This window comes from Equus przewalskii, chromosome 10, assembly GCF_037783145.1.
Source record: "Equus przewalskii isolate Varuska chromosome 10, EquPr2, whole genome shotgun sequence".
Classification (NCBI taxonomy): Eukaryota; Metazoa; Chordata; class Mammalia; order Perissodactyla; family Equidae; genus Equus; species Equus przewalskii.
In genome coordinates this window covers 1,103,053-1,128,540 of record NC_091840.1, presented here as the reverse complement: position 1 = coordinate 1,128,540, position 25,488 = coordinate 1,103,053, and the positions used below count along the sequence as shown (strand labels likewise).

At 47.0% G+C, this 25,488-nt stretch overlaps 1 protein-coding gene across 10 annotated transcripts in view; it reads right to left on the bottom strand.

Moving 5' to 3' along the window:
- Positions 1–25,488, bottom strand: part of CCDC57 (coiled-coil domain containing 57) — a 120,966-nt gene that overhangs the window by 12,673 nt on the left and 82,805 nt on the right. For 6 of the 10 annotated variants that reach the window (XM_070559613.1, XM_070559618.1, XM_070559616.1 and 3 more), the window contains 3 exons: positions 21,922–22,022; positions 14,540–14,671; positions 14,071–14,287 (listed from right to left, as the gene is read on the bottom strand). In XM_070559613.1, the coding sequence (XP_070415714.1) occupies positions 14,071–14,287; positions 14,540–14,671; positions 21,922–22,022 (450 nt within the window). Of the gene's footprint in view, positions 1–5,164; positions 5,228–14,070; positions 14,288–14,539; positions 14,672–21,921; positions 22,023–25,488 lie in introns of those variants that run through there. The other 4 variants (XM_070559619.1, XM_070559617.1, XR_011522774.1 and 1 more) reach the window with 2 other exon arrangements.

Sequence of the window (25,488 nt, the reverse complement as noted above, 5' to 3'; positions counted from 1 at the left end):
ACTACCACAGTTTTACAGGAAGTCTTACAATCAGGGAGTTTAAGTCCTTACCTTGTTCTTTTTCAAGATTGCTTTGGATATCCTGTATCCTTTGCATTTCCATGAAAATTTTCATTTTCAATTTCAATTTTAAAAGATGGGTGGGATTTTTGAATGGGTTTCTGTTAAATCTATAGATGAATTTTGGAAGAAACGACATCTCAACACTGAGTCTTCCAATCTACAAACATGGTATATCTCTCCATTATTTAGGTTTTAATTTTCTCTGACATGAGTTTTTTCAGTGCACAGGTATTTTGTTTAGTCTATCCCTAAGTATTTCATGGCTTTTGATGCTATTATTGTAAATGGTATTTTTTATTGAAATTCCCAATTCTCATTGTTATATAGAGAAATATGATTGAGTTGCTATATTGACCTTGTATCCTGGGCTTTAGCTAAAGTCACTTTTTACTTCTAGTGGTTTTTTTATTTGTAGGGTACTTAGGATTTTGTACATACTAGATCACGTGGTATGTGAATAAAAACAGTGTTACTCTTTTGCGATCTGTATGTCTGACCCCCTGCCTTTTTCCCGCTTTCTCACATGGCTAGGACTGCCAGCACCATGTGGCACAAAGTGGTAAGAGTGGGCAGCAGCCTTTCACCATTACGTGAGACACTGGCTGTGGGTTTTCCATGGTTCCCTTTATCAGGCTGAAGAAGTTCCCTTCTATTCCCAACTAGCTGAGGGTTCTTCTTCTTCTTTTTTACTCATGAATGGGTGTTCAATTTTGTTAAATAATTTTTCTGCATTTATTGAGACAATCACAAGGTTTTCCTTGTTTAATCTATTAATACAGCATACTGATTCTTTAATGTTATACCCACCTTTCACTGCTAGGAAAACACCCACTAGATTGGGATGTACCATTTTCAGACATCACTGGATTTGATAGTCTCATGTTTTAAGGATTTTTTTGGTCTCTATTCCTCAAGGATATGGGTCCACGGTTTTCTTTCCCTGTAATGTCTCTGTCTGGTCTTGGTGTCAGAATCATGCAGGCCTCATAAAATGAGCTGGGAAGTCTTGTGTCATCCTTTACTTTTTGAAAATCAGTTTGGGTGGATTAGTATTCTTTCTTTCTTAAGGGTTTTGTAGACTTCACCAGGGAAGCCATCTGGCCTGTAATTTTCTTTGTGGGAAGGTTTTAAGTTACACATTCAATTACTTTAATACATATAGGCCTATTCACATTTCTATTTCTTCTTGAATCACTTTTGGTAATTTGGGTCTTTCACAGAAATTGTCTATTTTATCTAAATTAACTTGGCAAACTTCTGGCATGTAGTTGCTCTTATTAACCCATTATTGTCTTCTCATTATCTACAGCTCCTGGAGCAATGCCCCTCTCTCATTCCTGATAGTTATCCCCTGTACTGTCTCTCATTGTATCTCGATCAGTATAGCTAGATGTTGTCAGTTTTGTGGACATTTTTTCAAAGAATCAGATTCTGGTTTTATTGTTTTACTGTAGTACTTTTCTCTTTTCTATTTCATCGTTCTCACATTTATCTTTATTATTTCCTTCCTTCTATAACCTTTGGATTTAATTTGTTATTATTTTTCTAGCTTCCTAAGTGGAAGTGTAGTTCACAGATTTTAGACCAATGTTCTTCTCTAATATAAGCACTTAAAGGCATAACCTTCTAAGCACTACTTTGTGATATCTTCTTTGACCCATGCAGTATTTAGTGTTCTTTTGATTTTCAGAATTTTGGGATATTTTTCTAGGTATCTTTCTGTCATTGATTTCCAGTGTAAATTTCTTGTGGTCTGGAAACATATTCTGCATGATTTCAATCCTTTCAAATTTACTGAGACTGGTTTTATGGCTTAATATGTGGTCTGTCTTGCTGAATGTTCCATATGCACCTGAAAAGCAGGTGTGTTCTGCCATCGCTATACAGAGAGGTCTGAACATGCCAATTTGGTCAAGGTGGTTATAGTGACGCACTAACCCTGCATAGCTCACAGATGCTCTGCCCTGCATGATGGAGAGAGCAGCACTGAAGTCCCGGCTAAGACCATGGAAGTGTCTGGACCTCCTTTTGTTGCTGTGAGTTTTACTTCGTGTGTTTTACAGCTCTCTCATATGGGTCGTCATGTCTTCCTGATTGATTCCACATCACTACGAATGTCCCTTTCATCTCTGGTAAGATTCCTTGCTGGCAAGTCTACTTTGCCTGATAATTCTTTTTAATTGAGGTAACGTTGGTTTATAACATTATATAAATTTCAGGTGGATATCATTATATTTTGACTTCTGTGTAGATTACACCGTGTTTACCACCAAAAGGCTAGTTGCCTCCTTTGCCTGATATTAATATAGCCTCCAGCTTTCTTGATCTCTGTCTTTATATTTAAACTGGGTTTCTTGTAGACAGTATAGAGCTGAGTCTTGCCTTTTCCTCCAGTCGGCTTTTTAACGGAATATTTAGACCGCTGCATTGAATGTCACTATGAATATGGCTGGTTTGAAGGTGTCTTCTCACTAAATTGTTTCTACGTGTCCTATTGGTCCTTTGTCACCCTTTCCTCCTTTTCTCCTACTTTTGGGTTCATGTTTTTTTTCCCCCCTGCTTTTTTCTCCCCAAATCCCCCCAGTACATAGTTGTATATTTTAGTTGTGGCTCCTTCTAGTTGTGGCATGTGGGACGCTGCCTCAACGTGGCCTGACGAGCAGTGCCATGCCTGCGCCCGGGACCCGAACCAGTGAAATCCTGGGCCGCCAAAGCGGAGTGCACGAACTTAACCAGTCAGCCATAGGGCCGGCCCCTGGGTTCCTGTTTTTTATTCCACTTTATCTCCACTGCTGCACTTTTGGCTACACTTCTTTGGTTTTTTTTGTTTTTTCAAGTGGTTGTTCTATGATTTACAATATGCTTTTTTCCCTCACTGCCTCTTTGATCAGGTCTTTATTAAAACTAGTTGTCCTACAATGTGCATTGTTAGCTTATCACGTTTTACCTCGAGATATCATACGGCCTCATGCAGGAGAGCCTCACACAAGTACACTTCCTTTCCTTTCCCACCATCTGTGCCATTTCCGTCAGACACCTCACTTCCACACACATCACAAACCGCATGATGCACTGTTACTATGGACGCTTCAAAGAGCCAGTTTTCTTTTAAAGAGAAATGTGAACCTGACTTCTTTCACCCACACACCCACCACTCCTGCCTCTCTGCACTACTCTGTTGGCCCAGGTTTTCACCTGGTATCACTTTCCTTCAGCCTGAAGAATCTCCTGGAATATTTTTTGTAGTGCAGGTCAGTTGGTGACGAATTCTATCAGATTTGTTTATCTGCAAAAGCTTTTATTTTGCCTTAAGTTTTGAAGGATATGTTTGCTTGGTATAGAATGCTATTTTGACAGCTTTTTTCTTTCAGCAATTTAAAGACGATGATCGTTTGTCCTTGGCTCACACAGTTTCTGAAGAGAAGTCCATCATAACTGATATCTTTGTTCATCTTTAGGTAATATGTCTTTTATTTTTCCTTTGACTGCTTTTAAGATTTTCTCTTTACTACTGATTTTCAGAAATTTGATTATGATGTTCCCTGGCTTGCACGCACGCATGTGTGTGTTTATCCTGCTGCTTGGGGTAAACTTCTGGGATCTATGAGTTAGGAATTTTCATTGGATTTAGAGAAAATTGGCATTATTTCTTCAAATACTTCTGCTGGTCCCTGTCTCTCCTCTCTTCCTGTTAGACTGATGGATACTACCTTCCTGGTCCCCAAGGCTGATTTCTAGTTCTCTGTTCTTTTCTCTCTGTGCGTCACTGGATGAATTCTCTTGCTGGGTCTTCAAGTTCCTTCTTCTTTCTTCTACCATCTCTATTCTGCTGTTAATCCCATCCAATGAGTTTTCCTTATCAAATATTGCATTTTTCATCTCTAGAAGTTTTGTTTGGTTCTTTTTTTACATTTTCAGTTCTTCTTGTTATATACATGTTTTTCTTTAAATACTCGAATATGGTCATAATAGTTTTTAAATGTCTTTGCTTGTTTCCTCATTTCTGCCATTTCTGGGCCTCATTCTATTGACTGATCTTCCTCTTGGTTACGGATCACATTTTCCTGTCTTTGATGTCTTGTAGTTTTCAAGTGGACGTCAGACATTGTAAATATTTTGTTGAAATTTTCTTGTTGCTTTTTAGCCTGTAGGGCTTTGTACTGGTAGGCAGTTAGGTTCCTTGTTTGGTCATTTCAAAGACTGTTTTTAAGTTTTTCTAGGGTAAGTCTAGATGGGCCTTCACTTCAGAAACACTCAGCCCTACTAGTAAGGTGTGACCTCTCCGGGCCTCCACTGGATGCACATGAGCGCTGAGGATGCATCACCTTGACTGGCTGGAGCTTGGAGATCTCCCCATCCTGTGAGAGCTCTGGAAATGGCTCCACTTACAACTTGTTTGTCTTCCCTTTGCCTGGACTTGTGAAGTTTTCTTCCATACATCTATGGGCTGGTACACGGTAAGGACTCAAGAGAATCCCTATGCAGATTTCTGGAGCTCTCTTCTGCATTGTTCCCCTACTCTGGACTCTGCCCCACACTGCCAGTCCTCTCTGCCTCCTCAAACTCCAATTCCTGTTTCCTCAACTTCGTAAGGCTACTGAGCTGCTTGGCACCCCCTCCCTGTGCCTGAAGCCCAGAAACTGCCTTCAGGCAGAGAGCCAGGGGGATCCTAGAGCTGGCCTCATTTGTCTTCCTTCTTTCAAGGGTCACAGCCCTGTGCTACCTATCGTCCAACATCTGAAAACAGTTGTTCCATTTATTTTGCCCCTTTTCTCGTTGTTCATGGAGGGATGTTAAAGTCTAGTCCTTATAACAGCCCAGCCAGAAGCAGAAGTGAGTGCTGGCCATAGTGTGGCCCCAGAACAAATACCACTAAAGAGCAAGCTGATTTGGCTATTTCTTAAAGCACTTACTTTGTTTTAAAAGCTATTTCAATAGAAGTTTCTTTCTAAGTGGCAGTAATTGTTTCACAATAACAACTTCAAGAGCTAACAAAGATCTATTTGACCATCTGTTTCTCAAATTTTAGAGGATACTCTGTACTTCTTAAAAAGTCTCAGGTTGTAATAATCTGCAAAGGCAGGAAGCTGGAGCTGCTTACCCAATTCAGGACACTGCGCTGCTCCCTACTTTGGCCAGAACACTGGTTCTTAGATTTCTTCAGCTGCAATTACAAGAAGATGCTGTGGGTGGTGCACACTCATCTTGTAACGATTTCACTGGTGTAACCTGGCTCTCTCACTCAGTCTCATCCTGAGTGGTAATGGGGAGAGCTAAAAGGACAAAGGTGAAAGCTGAGCAAAAAGAGGGCAGGATCCCTCGTTCCCCTGGGATCCCGGAACCATCATGGTCACAGATCCCTCCTCCTCCTGGGATCCTGGAACAGTCACGGTCACAGATCCGTCCTTCCCCTGGGATCCTGGAACAGTCATGGTCACAGATCCATCCTTCCCCTGGGATCCTGGAACAGTCATGGTCACAGATCTCTCCTCCCCCTGGGATCCCGGAACAGACACAGTGACAGATCCCTCTTTGCCCTGGGATCCCTGAACAGTCATGGTCACACATCTCTCCTCCCTCTGGGATCCCCCCCCGAGCCCTGGATCCCAGAACAGTCATCGTCACAGTGGTGACAAGCCTCCTGTCGTGCTCTTGTGGGCAACTCCCACCACCATCTGCCTCACAAGGTCACCATGACAGTGGCTAGTGAGTGGGAGGCCCCTCATCTTGTTCCTAGCTCACACTCTGGGAACCCAGCCAAAGAGCCCTCCCTGGGGCTTGCACCATTACATGTTTCTGGTGCAAAGGACAGCCCTTCCCCAAGCTCCCGTTGGCCTCTTTCCCTGTGGCTGGGCTTGCCGGTCTCTGAGCTGGCTCTCACAGGTTCTCTTCGGTCTGCCCGTCTCACTGTGGGGCAGCAGGAGCCTGACGTTCCCCTTCCAGTACTGATGCTCAGACCCGAGGGAGTCCTACGCTTAGCACACAGGTATGAGGACCACAGACGGGAAGAACAGAACGTCATGTCTTAGGTACGTTTACAATGGAATCACCAACTGTCCTCTGAGGTCTCCCATCCTGTGTGATTCTCATCTTTTCTTTCTTATCACAAATCCACATCACAAGTGGCTGCTCCTTACCATCTGTCACCCAAATGCGGGGCTGGGGCATCCGAACTGCTTTCCTGTGCTCAACCCCTGGGTTTCACAAGAAATACAAAAGCATTTGTGGGGAGGCCTGATGGTGATATTCTGGTCTCAAGGGTGAGATTTCCACATATTGAGAATATGGGGTAACTATTCGGGTTCAAACTGATTCAGCTTGAACTAAAGAAGCCTGACTTAGGGCCCATCAAACATACAGTGTACACCCGCTTAACCATTAAAGTAAAGAACCCACTCTCTTAAGAATGCGTACTCCCCTCCTGCACCCTATTGGTAATGCCCATATTAGTCCCTTTCCCAACATCATGGTCATGTTGACCTGCAAATTTGCAAGTAAATACCTCTTTGAAACTTTGAAACCGTATCCTGGGTGTATTTAATGTATGTACTTTGTTCTAAAGAGATATAAGACTGTCCTGAAAACCAAGCTTCTCCAGGATGCTTTCTTCCTTTCTGGAAAAGGCCTTCCTAGGGTATGATCCTCACTTTGGCTCAAGTAAAACTCACCTTATTTCTCTTGTCAATAGAATGGTTATTCATTATTTTGTGTCAACAAGGGCATGTGGACAAGGTGACTCTAAACTCCCACATTCAGAGTATGTTTTATGTCCTCAGAGCATGGCTGGGCTGGCAGAGCCGGGGCTGAACCGTAATCTACTTCAGAGGAAGGCCCAAAATGTTGCTCCTGAGTCCAAGCATCCTTCCAGGGAAGGCCCAGAACAGTCTCCAGTCGAAAACACACGGTGCCAGGATGAGATGGTGTCCTGGGGGCCCACTCAGCCCTATGCAGAGGCTGGCGACACCCTGCAGAAAGGCCCACTAACCTGGGGCCTGGTGCGTTTGTCGGTGTGAACATACGGTGACTCAGAGGGGATAGAATCTCTGTATCACCCGGAAGGCACTTTACTCCCAGTCCGGGAAGGTGCTTTGCCAGCAGCTGTGCCCCTGGAGACCACTCAGCTGCTCCAGGTCAGAGCTGTGCTTGCTTCCTGTTTCCTGGCAACCACGTAAAATCGTGAACACAGTTCTTAGCTGGAGGTATGGCTGGGTCTGGCTAGCAGGAGCATGTAGCTCGTAAACTGAGCTACAATTTGGCCCACACTTTGTTGTGACTTTTCAATTAGTTGCCAATTTTCAAGAACAGCAACATTTATATAAAAACACAAGATTTCTGGTTTCACTTGAAAAACGGGAGGATCTGGCTCGTCAGACATACACTGCCACAGAAGGGTGACTGTGGGTGGCGCCACCGCTACCTTCACTGGACGGAGCCAGCCTGCAGGCTGTCACTGCCCTGAGCGGCATGCCCACAGGACTCAGCACCACCTGCACGCCTCCGCTCAGCCGCCTGTCGTCTGCGCCCACGGCACCAGCCTCTGGACCCTTCTCTGTCAGGTGGGCTCAGGGTCTGGAGTCCGATGGCTTGGATTCTGATCCTGACCTACTCACTGGGGGCTGGAGGAGCCTGGGCGAGCAACCTAGCAACTCTGGGCCTAGGTCTCTTCATCAAAATGTAGAGTCCGCACCTCCAGGAGCTGCTGGGAGAGGAACCCACTGTGGTGGGGCAGTGGGGTCCGGGCTAATGGCGACAGCAGGGCACCCTGTGATCGCTTACAGAGGCTCCCAACATCGGGCTGTGAACAGGAGGTGGCTGTTTTTGTTCCTTTCTGGATTGCTAGGTAAGAACGGCCTGCAACACGCTTTTCTCATTAGGGGCCAGCGCTGCAGAGAGAGACCTACACAGACAGGTTCTCACTGCACAGGGTTTAAAAGCAACGTTGTCTTAGCAGCACTTAACAGGATTATGCACACCTATCGTAACATACCACACAACCCTGTCCAAAGGAAAAAATTTTAAATTTAGGGAGAAACTAACGTAATTTTCAAAAGAACAAAACTGTAAAGAAAAACCCAACTCTAACATTGCGCCCCTTTGAAAGTCATTCCCTTCTTATTCCTCATACTTTTTATTCCTTCTTCCTCAGTTTTGGGGGCACAAGGATGCGAGGGCAAGTCTTCAACTGGGAAGAAAGAGGGCACTGTGGTCCTCCCGTCCCCACAGGCGAGACCAGTGAGCTCCGTCCACACTGGCGCCCAGGGGCCACCGAGCCATCGCTCAGAACAGGCGGCTGCCGAGTGGTCCTCCTGTCCCCACAGGCGAGACCAAGTGAGCTCCGTCCACACTGGCGCCCAGGGGCCACCGAGCCATCGCTCAGAACAGGCGGCTGCCGAGTGGTCCTCCTGTCCCCACAGGCGAGACCAAGTGAGCTCCGTCCACACTGGCGCCCAGGGGCCACCGAGCCATCGCTCAGAACAGGCGGCTGCCGAGTGGGCGCCACCTTGAAATGTGGACGGTTCCCCACCTCTTTCTGAAGGAGTACTGACTCCTGGCAGCCACACCCTCAGGAGCCACCCCCGTCCTCCCCCCCACCCCACCGTTATCTGTCTGACCTAGGGATTGCCTTGGCCCTTGCCCTACCCATCCCGCCCTGTGTGGATCAGCCCTGGCCCCTCAGGAACTCCATGGAGTGAAATGAGGGTTGGGATGTGGGACCTCTGGCTATGGGCTACATGGCCTTGGGTGGTTACTCAGTGCCCTGGGCCTTGACTTCCTCACTTGAAAAGGAGACCACATAGCTGTGTGGCACTGGTTTACCGTGGGGATTGGACACCTTAGCAGCGGAAGCACCAGCGACAGCTGGCACTTGGAAGCACTCAGCAAATACTGGCTGCGTCTGTACTCCTCTCTTTAAAAACATTCATTTACAAAACTATTTGTAAACACAGCATCCCACCTTCCCTCCCCTCCGCGGGCCGGCCCCTTCCTGGAGCCTCAGCAGCAGTCCCCTTCTCGAGTGCACCTTCCTGTCCTCCTGTGGCCTCACTTTCAAAAACCACAATGAGCACGTGTTCTCTTATGCTGCTGGCTTCTGCGTTACCTTTAAAAGAGGTGCAAAACCTGACCAACACACAGATCAGACGTCACATGGCCAACCTCACCGTAACTTAAAACAATAATGAAATACCGTTTTCCACCTATCGGAATGGTCAAAAAAGAAAATGCTTGATAAAAATCCACCAGTCTGGGAGTGAGGAAAGACTCCTTTATCCCCTGCAGCCATGGATGTGAGCTGGGTCAGCTCTTGAGGGCGGTTGGGTAATACCTCTCAGAACTCAAACCACTCACACTTCTAACCCAGTGATCTCAACTCCAGATGCTCATCAGACAACAGGTCCCACAAGCACTCCACGCGCACCAGGGGGTTCCTGTAGCACCAGCTCGGCAAGCAGCCTGGACAGCCACAAGCATAAGTGGGTTAAAGAAAGTACCAAGGCAGCGGTCACTAAACTACCAAAAAGATCTGTCAGCTCTGTGTGCACCAAGACAGAGAAACACGCAGACAGAGACGGAAAAGCAAGCTGCCTCCTGGCACATACCACAGCAGAGAGGAGCCACACACCTCTCCACACGGACGCCTCTACAGCCACGGAGCATGGGGCGAGTCTGGAGATGGGCAGGGGGAGTGGACAGTTGTGGCCTGGGGACAGGGACAAGGACCGGCCCCAGAAGGTGGGACTGGGAGGAGAGGGGGAGGAGGAGACTAACTTTTTACCTGAACCCTTTTGCACTATTCTAACTTGTTTCATAGCCACAAGGAGGTGTCACTCCTCACTAGACGGGGTTTGGAGCCCCCTTTGCTCCAGTGGACGTTCCCCACCCCAGTGGGCACCTGGGAGGCTGATTACTCTAACTGTTCCTGGAACAGAGGTACACCAACCGAACGCACTCCAGGAAGGCCAGGCAGTCGGCCTCACCCTGCGAGGCCAGACCAGGCTCCCCCAGGCAGCGCTGCTCTGCCAGGCACCACTCCCTCCGCTCGGCTGGTACTGCCTCGACTGAGCGTTCTCGTCCCTTCTCATCAACCTGTACATCTGCTCGACTTGGATGAGTTATGCGTATATGACTGACCTTCATCATAAGGCTTAAGGCTATCTTCCCAGTTTGATTATTTTTGAGGTTAAAAGAGAATTATCTTAGGGATTCATTATTTTTTTGAGGAAGATTAGCCCTGAGCTAACATCTGCTGCCAATCCTCCTCTTTTTTTTGCTGAGGAAAACTGGCCCTGAGCTAACATCCATGCCCATCTTCCTCTACTTTTTATATGTGGGATGCCTACCATAGCATGGCTTGCCAAGCGGTGCCATGTCTGCACCCGGGATCCAAACTGGCTAACCCAGGGCGGCCAAAGCGGAACGTGCGAACTTCACTGCTATGCCACCGGGCTGGTCCTGGGGATTCATGACTTTTAAAGCATCTATAAATGCTCGGTTCCACTTCTGTCTGTCTTTACGGTTTGATTTAAGCCCTAGACTCTGCCGGGCACACTAGCCTGCACTCTGGATGGAGGAGTGGGGAGGGTGGCAAGCGCGTCTGGGCTGCCATTGTCTGGCTCCTGGAGAAGCAGCACATCCTTCTCTCTGAGGCTCTGCTGGGGAGGGCCTTCTGTGTTGGCATCATATTATTTAATGACATGTGCTGACACTGCCTCTTCCCCATGCATTTTATTGCTCTACTACTTGAAAACTCACTTATTTAGCTTCAAGAGAAAATGTATTTCAGTTAGGATTACAGTAACTGGTTACTTCGACTTGGAGAAAACAGCTGTCTCTCTCTCTTTCTTTTTCATGCTGAGGAAGATTCGCCCTGAGCTAATATCCACTGCCAATCTTCCTCTTTTTGTATATGAGCTGCTGCCACAGCATGGCCACTGACAGACGAGTGGCATAGGTGTGTGCCCGGGTACCGAACCTGGACCGCCAACGTGGAACACGCTGAATTTAACCACTAGGCCACGGGAGCCGGCCCCAAACAGCCGTCTTTACACTATTACTACTTCCATCCAGAAAGCGCGTGCTTTTTCAACTCATACTTTGTAACCAATGCTTGGGAGTTCCTCGAATCACACACTTTTCCTGAGAAGCTGGGTCCCTGGGCAGCAGATTCAGGGCCTCCTCAGCTCCCATTCCTCCTGGTTATCTTCCTGCATACCTTGATTGAGCACCTACTGTGCACCTGTTTTTGCTGGCCAGGGTCAAGGATCAAGGACGACGCCCCCACACCGCAAACTCTCCCTGCAGACAGGACAGAATCAAGATGAAGGAGAAAAACAGCGTGCAACATGGGGGCGAGTGCTAAGGGGAAGGAAGCTGGGTGGGGGTGAAATGCAGCAGGAGGGGCCAGGGAGGGCTTCAGGAGGAGGCAGGTGCTTGAAAGACAGAGCAGGGGGGTGCCCACACAAGGCAGGGGTCTGCAGGTTCGGGAAGGGGGTATCTGCAGGTGTGGGGGCTGGGGATGTCTACAGGTGCAGAAGCAGGGTTCACAGGTGCAGCGGGGTGTCCCCAGGTGCAAGGGAGGTGTCCAGAGGTGCTGGGGGGGGAGGGAGTTGTCTGCAGGTGCAGGCGGGTGTCCACAGGTGCCAGGGGGTGCCCACAGGTGCAGGAGGGGGTGTCTGTAGGTATGGGCAGGAGGGAGCTGGGATGCACTTGTCTGGAGCTGGGGAGATTGAGGGGGAGGCCCTGGCCCGCTGCTATAGGCCAGGCAGGGGCAGAGGCCATCCGGATGCTGTAAGAACTAATGTGTTTGGAGGCAGGGCGTGGAGAGGCCGCAACCTGCAAACAGTGAATCCCTGAGGATGGAGGAGGGGCCAGGCTAACCGAAAGGTCCAGAGTGCGGACCCCACATTGCTGCCCATGCCCTGGGAGGCAGGGTGGAGCCCGGCACTGAGATGGGGTTGCAGGAGAGCCTGGACAGGCCTACAAATGATAGGTGTGTGCGTGTGTAGGAGATGAGGGGAGGACGGCAGTAGGGGTAAGGACAGGTTAAGGTGTGGTGAAGGCAGGAGGGGCAGAACAAGGAGAGGAAGGGTGGGGCAAGGACAAGAAGGAGCTGGCAAGGACAGGAAGGAGGAGCAAGGTCTGGAAGAGGAGCAGAGGGGTGCGCTGGTGCCACCTCAAAATCAAGACGAATATGTCTTCTCAGCGTGAGAACCTTGTGACATCTTGAGAAGTACCACATTAGAAAAGTAGTCATATCATTAAATGCAGATGCCACAAAGAATTCAACCATTTCAGTGTCACTCTAACCCTGCGCATGCCTGCCAGGAGGTAGCTGGCCCCTCATGATGTGCTGAAAATGGGAGAAGGGCAGAGGCCACTCACTGCAGTATCTGGGACAGAGCTCCCGGACTGCTTGTCTGGGACCGTTGCCCACGCTGTGCTTTATCATAAACGCTAACATCGTGCCAGAGTCCTCGTCTTCCTGACTGTCAGCGTTTGAGTCACCGCTGAAGTTGTGAGAAGCGTTCTCACACAGGGTGGATAGGCCATCCGGGTAACCCAGTCATGTGCACTCAAGTGTTCAGATACAAGGAAAGCACAGGAAACCTGGGGGCTCATTAGGCAAATTAAACTGCAGTAATTTCAACCTTATCCGCACCACGAAATCTTTCACAGCGTGCACCAAAAGCCTATGTTGAAACGGATCTTCTTAGTTTTTTATTGCAAACTGCTGCTCAGAACTAGCAGCTGAGCCCCTCTAGGCCAGGGGGCTCACCGCCTTCCCTGCACAGACCCTGTTGAAGGCCCAAGCCACAGCCCTTCCCCAGATTTCTTGCTGAGAGACCGCAACGCTATTCAGCTCCAGGCAGCAGGTTCCCAGGGTCTAAGACAATCTCCCAGTGACTCCCTGGTCGAGGGGAGGCCACGTGACCCAGGCAGCCAGTGAGATGGAAGAGGGGGTGTGTTGAGAGCTCTAGGGAGACATTTCCCTCTCCAAATATAAGAAAGAGAAGCATGCGGATAGAAGCACGCCTTCGGCTTTCTGATATGATGGTCGGAGCTGCTGCAGCCATTGTGGAACCGTTAGGAGGAAAGAGAATCCCAGAGGAGCCAGCCCTGGGCTCATTTACCTCTGGACTTGACATGAAAATTGAGGGACTCCTATTTTTTGGACAGCGTGCCCCATTGCTGTGCCAAGTACACTGTGTGTCAGGAATGTTATCAAGATGCTGACCACCTTGGTTCTTTCCTCTTCATTCCAGTGAACACGTATAATTTTCTGTGGGTGCCATGATGAGATAAAGGTTGAGAAGCTGTTTTGTGTTACTTTCATCAGGCTGTCCTGTGACTTGGAGCTAAAAGCATTTAAACTGATACACACCACTCCCACTTTGTCTCCCTAGGCCAGTTCCACTTTCGGCCTCTGGGTAACCACGTGCTGCCTCTGTCATCACTCCCACCTCAAGTTGCAGCTGCTCCATGATGGTGTGTAGAGCTGTGGTCGTGGCCTCCCACCATCTTCAGACAGCCTACCTCCCTCTGCCCTTCCTGTGCCTCTCTGTCGTGTGCAGGTCCCCCACAGGTGGGCCCTTCACATGGCTTTTCCTGAAAACCTCACAGGGACCATCAGGGTGAGCCAAGGTTCCCAGGCAGGACAAGGACGGGGTCGTCCTCAGCTGCTCTGGCCTCGTGAGGCTGAGCAACAGAGAATGCCCATCTCTCCACAGTAACCAACAGTCCAAACCGCCCAGCTCCTGTGCGGAGGTGACGCCCTCGTCACTGTGTGCTCCACTCGATGCAGACACAATGACACGCATCGGCCTGTCACTGTGCTGAAGACACCCTGCCCTCCGGGTTCTGCACGGCAGCCAGGCAGAGGGAGACGACGTAGCTAACAGACAGCTAACTCAGAGTGCAGGAGTGTGTGCCACCTGCACACGAGCCTGAGAGTGGCCACCTTGGCCGTCCGCACAGGGCAGCAGCCTGGGGAAGCACGCTGTTGCCTACCTTGAGTGCAGTCCTCCTGGGAGGTGAGGCCAGAAGGGCTGGATCCCAGGTCGAGGAACTTCCAAGCGTCCTGCAGGGAACTGCTGGCAAGTGATGAGGATCTCTGGGTGTGGTGGCCATTTTCCTCCTGGAATTCTTGAGCTGGGAGTGACTTTGAGGACCGGCCATCTTTCTGACGAGTTGATTTGCAAGGCATCGTGGAGCTTTTGTGTTGCTTCTATAAAAGTCAGAAAAGACAGAGTCATCCTTGAAAGCCACCCTCTCTCCAACCCGAGGAAACCCCAGAGTTTCCTGTCCTGCTCCAGGCAAGTGACAAGACAGTGGGCCTGGCCTGGAGACAGGCCTTGGTGTGAGACTTCGAGGGCCGTCAGAGGCCGCTGCAGACAGGCCCGAGCTCTGGCCACACAGCACTCCAGTTCCCTTGCCAAGACATGGCAGAAAGACCCCAGCACTGAGGGGCGCTGCTCACCTGTCCTGGCCCCATGGCCACTCCTGCCTCAGAGCCACACGGAGTCTCGTTTCTGCGGACTATCTGTGCCGAGCAGGGTTGGATCTTTCCCGAGCATTCGGAGAAACGTTCTTTCTTGGCATCCTGAGAATCCTGTCACGGAAATTTATATGAAAGAAACTCAGTGTTCCTGGGTCACTCATGGGGTATGTGACTGAGTTTTCCCTCAAGATTAGGAAGAAACGCTTTCCCTAAATTGCTAGTATTAGGGACTTACTCGACTTGGTGACAAGTCAAAAGGGAGGGACATGCTCCATACATCAGCCAGGACAAACTTAAGAGGGCTCATGATGTCAAAGGGAGGGACATGCTCTGTCCACCAGCCATGATGAACTTAACAGGCCTCGTGATGTCAATCTAAGAGCATGTCCCATCCCGCCGGGAAGCCAAGCACCTGAATGTCATGCACACCCTCTCTGCAGCGTCGGGGGAGGAAGCCCTGGGCCCAAGCCAAGCACACGGATGGCCCGGAGCCTCTCGGTTTGGTGGCGCATCCTCAGTGCATAACTGAGGCCTCTCTGACCCTTGCAGCCGGAATACTCGTGACATCCTCCCTTTGTGGGAAGCTTGCCAAAAAGCAGTCCAACGGGACCATTCAGGGGAGTCACCCAAGGCACATCAGAAGGAAACATGGAAGAAAACAGAAGAATTACAAGCCCCAGACTTGGGTAGAGCCCTGAGCAGCAGGCCACCCTCAGGGAGGGCCTGGGGACAGGTCAGACCCACCCAGCCTCTGCCCGGCACCACAGGGTGTGCTGAAACCTGCTGCTGCACGGCTTTTCTCCACTCAAGGCTAAGTAACTTTTGATTTTCAACCAACTGATGCATGCACACCTTTCAGTTTTAACTTTCAGCCCAGTGATGGCGAGTGGATTTTCCTGTTTGTTGACTGGCTGAGTTTCTTCCTCCAAGGTTTCTGATTGCATCCTTTGCTTATTTCTCTATGGGTTCCCTGTCTTTTTTTTATTGATCATTAAGAGTTCTTTTCTGTATGTTCCTCCTATTTCTTCTTATACCACAACATTTACTATTTGAAATGAAGAGGAACTGAAAAGGGGGCCCATGGAGTCTTCATGTCTTGAGTCTTAAGAAAAGAGTTGTTTCACTGAATGTAATGAATACATGCTGGTTTCGTAGTAGGAAAGAGATCAATAAAGCTGAATAAAACATTTAATACACTAGAAGGAAGTGGAGGTCTAGTAACTACTGTCTTACCATAACAGCTAACAGGTACCTTTATTCGATCATTTGGGAGAGATTTGCTCTAACAACATATACTTAGAAGTTTCAGCAATTAATACAGATGATTTGAAAGTCAGGAACAGTGGCTTCAATGCTCTAACAGCACCTCCCACACGTGGGGAGGGGAAGAACTGAGGTGCATGTGTTGAGTGGGTGCACGCTCATAGGTCGTGGGGGGGGTCGGCAGGGAAGGAGGGGTGGGGCTGCCGTCCAGGAAGCCCCGAGTCCCGGCGGTCCCCCCAGTGCCCTGGCACCTTGGCCCTCAATGTTCTCGCATCTCTCCTTTCTGGGCTGTTCCCTTCTCCCCAGCTGCCTCCTCCACAGGCTCCTTTCGTGGGCAGGGAGTCTGTTGGTGGAAAAAAAGCACGTCCCTGGGCCCCTGTCTGCAGCTAGCCCGTCTCAGTTTCTCTGTCTCCTCGTCTGGCAGACCCATCTCCATGGGCCTTTCTCTCCTCCAGACCTGTTCCTGGGCGACCTCGTGCTGTCCCAGGCTCAGATCCCCACCATTGCTGAGGACTGGCGTTTGTGTCCCATTGGACTCTTTCCTCAAACTCCACATCCAGATGTGCAACCTCAGACTGGATGCCCACATGGCAATGGAGAACAGGCATCTGAATCTAACCCCAGACCTGCTCTTCCCACAGTCTCCTCCCACATCCAGCTGCCCAGGCCTCAAACCTGGCTTCCTTTCTTTCTCTCTCATTTCAAATCCAACGTGGCAGGGAGCCCTGGCTTCTAGTGCCTCTAGATATGATGCGTCTCCTCACCGGCCGCCCTGTCCCCATCCTGACCCAGCCCCTCCGAAGCCCTTGTGCCTCCAGGGCCCTGCACGCACCTTGCCCACCTGCGCCTCTCACCCAGGCCGGAGCTTGTCGCTGCTCAACCCGGAACCCTGACACCCCCACCTCACCAGGAGCGATGCAGAACTCATGTCACCTGATGGCAGAACAGGCCGTCCCTCTCTGCCTGGCTGTCTCTTATTTTAACTGATTTTAAACAAACTGAGGGCCGGCCCGGTGGCACAGCGGTTAAGTTCGCACGTTCCGCTTCTCAGCAGCCCAGGGTTCGCCGGTTCGGATCCCAGGTGTGGACATGGCACCACTTGGCAAGCCATGCTGTGGTAGGCGTCCCACATATAAAGTAGAGGAAGATGGGCACGATGTTAGCTCAGGGCCAGTCTTCCTCAGCAAAAAGAGGAGGACTGGCAGTAGTTAGCTCAGGGCTAATCTTCCTCAAAAAATAAATAAATAAATAAATAAATAAATAAATAAACAAACTGAGAAGACACACAACACACTGGGAGACTACATCAAGACTTTATAAAACTCACACGTCCCTAGAAGAAACTGAATCTTAGTGGTTTACAAATTACACACAGATGCATGCGCATAGCTCCAAGGCACACGTTTGGCACATTTCCTCAAATAATCAGGAGTAGAAGTTTCTAGTCATATGAAACTCTCGTGATGAACAGAAAGGTGAGAATGTTCCCTAAGGCAGAACACGCGATCCAAGCCCAGGGTGGACAGAGATCCCAAACCCCGGCCAAGACGCCAGCAAGCGCACCCTCCAGATGGAAGGACGGCTACCGTCCAAGCAGCCGGGAACAGGACCCCACACGTGGCCATCTGGGCAGAGTCAGCTGCAGGACCAGAGAGGATTCAACACCTATTCTGGGTAAAAACTCAGTTAAGTAGAAGAAAGAGCTTCTTTCAGCTGATGAAGGGTCTGTGTTGGTTCAAACCCTATGAAATTGCTGATATTTGACCCTTCAAACTGGCAATTTGGCATAGTTCAACACAAGACCAAAACCTACCCAATGTTCTACTTGAAGATAAAATGCAAAAGGCATTCTTTCTAAACCAGGCCAAAGGTGGAGATGCCAGCCACCCCATCCTTCTCCACGCTGCATGGAGTCCTGGCCAGGACAACATGTGGAGAAGAAACAAAAGGTCTACAAATTGAAAAGGAAGGAGGCCGATCCTCCCCATACACCATCTTTGTCAGCACAGAGAACCAAAGAGAAACCACCGACACACAAATAAAATCGTTTTCCAGAAGTCGACTACCTCCCTCACAACCTGCAACGGTTAGACTGCAAGTTTAAAGAGACATATAAGATAAACACATTGCTATAGCCATCAAGAGAACACTATTCAGCCACAAAAAGAAAAGAGCTTACGAAGCTGTGAAGAGACACGGGGGAACCTTAACTACACACGACTGAGCAAAAGAAGCCACTCTGAGAACACCTCCTGCTGTGGGATTCCAACTCTAGGACACTCTGGGAAGGCAGAACTCTGCAGAGAGAAAAAGATCAGTGGCTGGAAGGGCTAAGGGGACAGGAGGAACAGGCAGAGCGTAGAGGATCTGAGGGCAGTGAAAGCTCTCTGCACGAGGTTCTGATGATGAACACGGGCCACATGCATTCGTCCACAGCCACAGAACGGACACCGCCAAGAGGAACCTGTGCACTCTGGGGATGTGGGATGATAATGACCTGTCAAGGCGGCTCATCAGTTGTGACAAACGCCCCACTCTGGTGGGATGCTGGTAATGGGGGAGGCTGTGCATGTGTAGGGGCAGGAGGTGTGTGGGAAACTTCTGCACTTTCTGCTCAACTCTTCTATGAACTTAAAACTGCTCTGAAAAATAAAGTCTCTTTGTTATAAGAATTTTAAAAACAGCAACAAAAACAGATGAGTACATTGTGTTGAGCTTCAAAATACCAACATGTGACAAAATGCAGAGTCTTTGTGCATCGCCTGTGGAAGTGTGAACTGTCCAACGACTTTAGACAGTCATCTGACAACATCTTAGAAAGACAAAACATACACACCCTCGAACCCAGCGATTCTGCACCACAGGTACACACTCTAGAGACACTTTTGCATATGAGGACAGTAATCACAATGTTCATACCAAAACATTGGTAACCAACCTAGATGCCCACTGACAGAAGAGTGGGTAAATGTCGGTACATTGGCACAGTAGAAAGAAAATACAAACTAGTATGTAGTCTTGCGGTCGGCAAACCACAGCTTGCAGGCAAACTCTGCCCACCACGTTTTTTGTATACCTGTGAGCTAGAAATAGTTTTTACATTTTTAAGTAGTTGGAAAAAATCAAAAGAAGAATATTTTATGACATGAAAACTATATGAAATTAAGATTTCAAGATCCATAATGTCCTCCTGGAGCATGTCCATGCCCATCTGTTTACGTATCCCCTGTGGCTGCAGTCAGGCTAGATGCAGAGCTGAGAAGTTAAAACAGAGACTGTACAGCCCTTAAAGGTGAGAGTATTTCCTATCTGGCCCTTTACAGAGAAACTTTACCCCTCCCTGAACCAGAGCCAAAGTATCAACATGCATAGATCTCAGAAACATAATGTTGAATGAAAGCACAGGCGCAGAAAGATATACACACAGCTGCATATGATTAACACAGATTTCCAGTATCCGCTGAGAGAGAGAAACACATCAGGGAAGTCTGAAAGGGGCTGGAGGCACTTTTGGGTGGAGATCAAAGGGGTTTTGACATTATAACATTTTGTTTATTAAGCTGGATGGTGTACACACAGGTGTTCAGTAAATTAGTCTTTGTATCTTCTTAGAAGTATAAAAATACTTAAAAAAATAAATACATAAATAACAATACCACCTAGTAAACATTAAATGGGAGAGAACAGCAAAGAAAATTTTATGAGGTAGCAGAAACTACGGCAAGCTGGTTACAGAGATTTGTAATATATTAAACATATCACAAAGCTATGGGTGTGTTTTTGTTTTTGTTTTTGCTGAAGAAGATTCCCCCTGAGCTAACATCCATTGTCAATCTTCCCCTATTTCGTATGTGGGTTGCCACCACAGCATGGCCACCAATGAGTGGTGTGGGTCTGTGCCTGGGAACTGAACCCAGGCTGCTGAAGCAGAGCGTGCCAAACTTAACCACTAGGCCACAGGGTCGGCCCAAAGCCATAGTATTTAAGGTAGGACAGCATGGACTCGGGAACAGACAAGTCACTGGAACTGTGTAGAAGATAAATGCAGAACTGGAATCCAACAGTTTTGCAGTGTCAGCCCCACAGTCTATGAAACACTGGCCTGACTTTTCAAAAATGTCGATGCTGTGAAAGACCAAGAAGGGCTGAGGACCCGTTCTGGGGCACAAGCACACTCACAAACATTCACACACACACACACACACACACGCATGGGAGCGCTGAGGCAACGCGGGTCCTGGACCGGCTACTCAGCTGAGGATGATGGCTACAGAGAGGTGACTGGCCAAATCTGAATATAGAATGTATATTAAGTTCTAGGACTGTATTAATGTCATGCTTTCTGAGTTTGATAATTTCTGTGGCTACATGTCAGGGGGCGTCCTTGTTTTCAGATACACAGGGGCTCGATGTCTGCAACTTATTCTCAGCTGGTCCAAGGAAAAAGCTAGCTCCCTGGCTACCTACCCATCTATGGACCTTAACAATGAAACAGCCAGTTATATTACCAGCAATACGGGTTGTTTCTTCAGGAACGGCAGAGGAACTGCCATTCAGGACATGCAAGCTACGGTTAGACACAGGCAGCCCTCAGAGACAACGGGAAGGCCAGGGTTTAGGAGGGAAGTGGGGAAGGTTTTCGAGCAAAAGTTCAGTGGAGAAGAAGGAGAGTCGAGGTTGTGGCGGTTTCCCACGGGCTACAAGCACTGGCTGGGGTGCTCATGCTGGGGCAGGGAGGGATCTTCCTTCTTTTGCTTACAAGCAGGAGATGAAATTCCCATGTGATTACGTCCTCCCTTGTCGAAATAATTCTCATCTTCCTTCTTGCGGCTGGTTATGTGGCTGCACTGACTGGTACCTGTGTGAGAGCTCCCCTTCAGGGCTTCCTGACTCCATTATAAATGAGGTTTCCTTTATTTATTTCCACTTAGCTCTCTGTCTGTCTATCTATCATCTCTCTCCAGATCTCTCTATCTAAAATGTATGGGAGGCAGAGGGAGGGAAGAAGAATGACAAAGCAAATGTAGCAATAAGTTAACAACTGGTGAATGTAGGTGAAGGGTATATGTGCTGTTCTTACAACTTCATGCGAATTGAAAATTATTTCAAAATTAAAAATTAATTAAAAACAAACATAAGCAAGAGAATAGACTTTTAACATATGATAAAAATGGCAATTCCAAACCAGTGGGAAAAAAGTAGGATAATGACTTACAGGGTACTATGACAATTAGTAAAATAGAACAACTGGAAGAAAAGGGTGAATATTTACCTAAACTCAGACTAGAGAAAAACCCTCTAAGACAAAATCCAGTGAAATAAACCATTAAGTAGACTGACAGTTCATTAGATTAAAAAAAGTTATCTGTGGATTAAAACAAAATTAAAAATTAAAAGGCAAACGACAAGTTTGAGAGAGATTTATAACAGACAAGCAGCAATTTCCTTAATATATAAAGAACTCTTACAAACTAACAAGAAAAGTAACAACACACCAGTAGAAAAAATAGCAAAGAATGTGTATAAATAACCCACAAAAGAAGAAATATAAATGGCCAATAAATTGATTAAAAACTTAAATAACACTAAGGATATAAGACACTTTTTTTTTGAGGAAGATTGTCGCTGAGCTAACATCTGTTGCCAATCTTTCTCTTTTTGCTTGAGGAAGATTGTCACTGAGATAACATCTGTGCCCATCTTCCTCTATTTTGTATGTGGGATGCCACCACAGCATGGCTTGATGAACAGTGTGTAGGTCCGTGCCCCAGATCCAAACTGGTAAGCAAATTTAACCACTATGCCACAGGGCTGGCCCCAAGATGCAATTTTTTTTAACCTATTATATTGGTAAAGATTTAAAAAATAATACCCGGGTGGTAAAGCTATAGTAAAACCTATGGATGATATAATTTGTAGTTGTAAAAAACAGTAGGAAACACACTGAAATGTTACTGGTAACTATGTTTGGGTGCTGAAAATTGGAGGCTTTTTCAGTTGTGTTTACCGTATTTTGAAGTTTCTGTAATGAAAACTCAATACTCAAGCAATTAGTAAAAAGTTATTAAAAATACATTCCTGAGATGAAGGAGTGTTACCTGAGTTGGGAAGTGGGGCTGCAACTGGCCCAAAGGTGCCTCAGGCGCCTCACCCGGCTTCTGGGCTCCAGGGGTGGGAGGGGAGCGACCAGACAGTTTCCCTAGAAACAAGAGGAGGGAAAGGTGTGTTCTCTGTGTGCACATCACTTTTGGGTTCTCTTGTGCTGAATACAAACACTCGAGAAGAACAGCATGTTCTCTTCAAAATCAAACTCACTTCTCCTTCACCGAGAACTGGGTGGCGGGCACATGTGAACCGTGTGACACGCCAGCATTTCAGCAGGCCAGCAGAGCTCGTGAACACACACAGACAACTCTCTACAGCTATACACATCCCTTTCGTGGCTTCTCAAAGTGGCAGAAATGAGCAAACTCATTAATAGACCCAAGGATATACCCTCTCTGGAGCATAGAAAAAGCAGCAGAAAAAGTTTAACCATATAAAGATTATGCTTGTTACCAATGCTTCAGCGTTCCGTCTTCCTTAGAAATCATCAAGGCACCCAATGAACACCATTCATTAACTCAACTTGTGTTACGTTACCTAAAAATCGTGGAAATTTATCTTGACTCCGACATACTATAAGACACAATTACTGTTGAAATAACATTTCTCAGAATAATGAATCAATTTGGTTAAACACAAGCTTACTGAGGACTCCAACAAGTTTTATGAGTTATAACTATTGATATTCACCATCCTGGAAACTGAAACAGAAAAAATTTTTTTAAAGCTTATTTATCCATTCACTTGAAGATAGTGATGATAAATGTATTACATGTTACTGACATCTGAATAGTTGCGAAATTAGTTCTGCCACCAGGACATCCTGAGGTGGGTCCTAAAGTAATGTATCAGTTTTTTCCAGGTAATAAAAGGACATATCAGGACAAAATTTGGAAATGAAATTATTTTCCTTGGTTTGTGATACCTGAGCTTAGAAACTAGGAAATCAGAAGGCACACAAATGACCAACAAGCCCATGAAAAGATGCTCAATGGCTTAGTCATCAGGGAAATGCAAAATCAAAATCACAATGAGATACTACTTTGCACCCACTAGGATGGCTAAAATCAAAAAGACAGAAAATGAGTGTGGGCGAGGATGCAGAGAACTCAGAGCACCCATCCATTGCTGATGGGAAAGTAAAATGGTGCAGCTGCTGTGGAAAAGAGTTTGGTGGCTCCTCAGTAAGTTAAACGGAGAATTACTATATCACCCAGCAATTCTATTTCTAGGTATATATCCAAAAGAATTGAAAACAGGTTCAAACAAAAACTTCTATGTGAAGGTTTCCAGCAGTATTATTAACAATAGCCAAAAGACAGAAAACACCCAAATGTCCATTACTGATGAATGAGTGTGGTCTATCCATACAATGGAATATTATTCAGCCATGAAAAGGAATGAAGCACTGATACACGCCACCATGTGAACAAACCTCAAAAACATGCTTGGTGAAAGAAGCCAGACAGAAAAGGTCACATAGGGTTCGATTCCATTTGTGTCTGGCTTAAAATGAAATGTCCAGAATAGGCAAACCCATAGAGACAGAAAACAGGTTGGTGACCATCAGTGGGAAGGGAACAGGGAATGACTGCTGAGTGCAGGATTTCCTTTGGGGTGATGAAAACCTTCCGGAACAGACGGTGGTGATGGTTGCATAGCACTGTGAATGTAATTCATGACAATGAACTGTACACTTCATAGTGATTTAAACGGTAAAGTTTATGTTATACGTATTTTACCAAAGTTAAAAAAAAAGCTACTCAAAAAAAAGACATGAAATGTGTTAAATCTCAGCAAAGTTCGCTCAATTTTGATGGACTTAATTCCTCAGCTGGCAATGGATTGCCTTCACCTTGCCATTTGCAGCAATATGGATGGACCTTGAGGGAATTATGTTAAGTGAACTACTGGATTGGTGGAGAAGCCATAATTTTCAGTCACATTGATGAACTTGTTGACTGAGACTCTTGCCGTTTTTGCCCTGTGACGTCAGCACCTGCCACACATGGCATCTCCCAGGGCCCTCGAGAGCACTCGGTCACACTCGCACCTCACCTGTCTTTTCTGAGCGGCCCTGGGAGGGAAGGAGACTCCTGTCAGGGATCTGCCGGCTCTCCTTCAGCAGCTCCTGGAAGAAGAGCCTGTGGGCAGTAAATTCTCTGTCTCATAAAATGATCTTCTTCTGACCTCTTTCTAGAATGATGTCTTCTTACACCAATCTAGTATTTTTAATCTTTTTTTTAATTGAGGTCATAACAGTTTATAATATTGTGAAATTTCAGGTGTACATTATCATTCGTCAGTCACCATATAAATGTGCTCCTTTCCCCTTTGTGCCCAGCCCACAACCCTCTTCCCCTCTGGTAGCCACTAATCTATTCTCTTTGTCCATGTGTTTACTTTTCACATATGAGTGAAATCGTACGGTGTTTGCCTTTCTCTGTCTGGCTTATCTCACTTAATACCCTCAAGGTCCATCCATGTTGCTGCGAATGGGACAATTTTGTCTTTTTTATGGCTGAGTAGTATTCCATTGTGTATATATTCCACATCTTCTTTATCCAATCATCAGTCCGCAGGCATTTGGATTGCTTCCACTTCTTGGCTATTGGGAATAATGCTGCAATGAACATAGGGGTGCATAAGTCTCTTTGAATTGCTGATTTCAAGTTCTTTGCATAAATACCCAGTAGTGGGATAGCTGGGTCATATGGTATTTCTTCTTTTTTTTTAAAGATCGACACCTGAGCTAACAACTGTGCCAATCTTTTTTTTTTTTTTTCTGCTTTATCTCCTCAAATCCCCTCTGGACATAGTTGTATATCTTAGTTGCAGGTCCTTCTAGTTGTGGCATATGGGACGCCGCCTCAATGTGGCCTGACGAGCGGTGCCATATCTGCGCCCAGGATCCGAACCCTGGGCTGCCGCAGCGGAGCACATGAACTTAACCACTCGGCCACGGGGCCGGTCCCTGGTATTTTATTTTTAATTTTTTGAGAAATCTCCATACTATTTTCCACAGTGGCTGCACCAGATTGTATTCCCACCAGCAGTGTATGAGGGCTCCCTTTTCTCCACAACCTCTCCAACATTTCTTATTTTTGGTCTTGGTTATTATAGCCATTCTGACAGGTGTAAGGTGATATCTTAGTGTAGTTTTGATTTGCATTTCCCTGATGATTAGTGATGCTGAACACGTTTTCATGTGCCTATTGACCATCTGTACATCTTCTCCGGAAAAATATCTGTTCATATCCTCTGCCCATTTTTTTGATCAGGTTGTTTTTTTATTGTTCAGTTGTGTGAGTTCCTTATACATTATGGAGAATAACCCCTTCTCAGATATATGATTTGCAAATATTTTCTCCCAGTTGGTGGGCTTTTTGTTTTGTTCCCGCTTTCCTTTGCCTTGCAGAAGCTCTTTAAGCTGATGAAGTTCCACTTGTTTATATTTTCTTTTGTTTCCCTTGCCCAAGTAGATATGGTATTGAAAAAGATCCTTCTAAGACAGATGTCAGAGAGTGTACTGCCTATATTTTCTTCTAGGAGTTTTATGG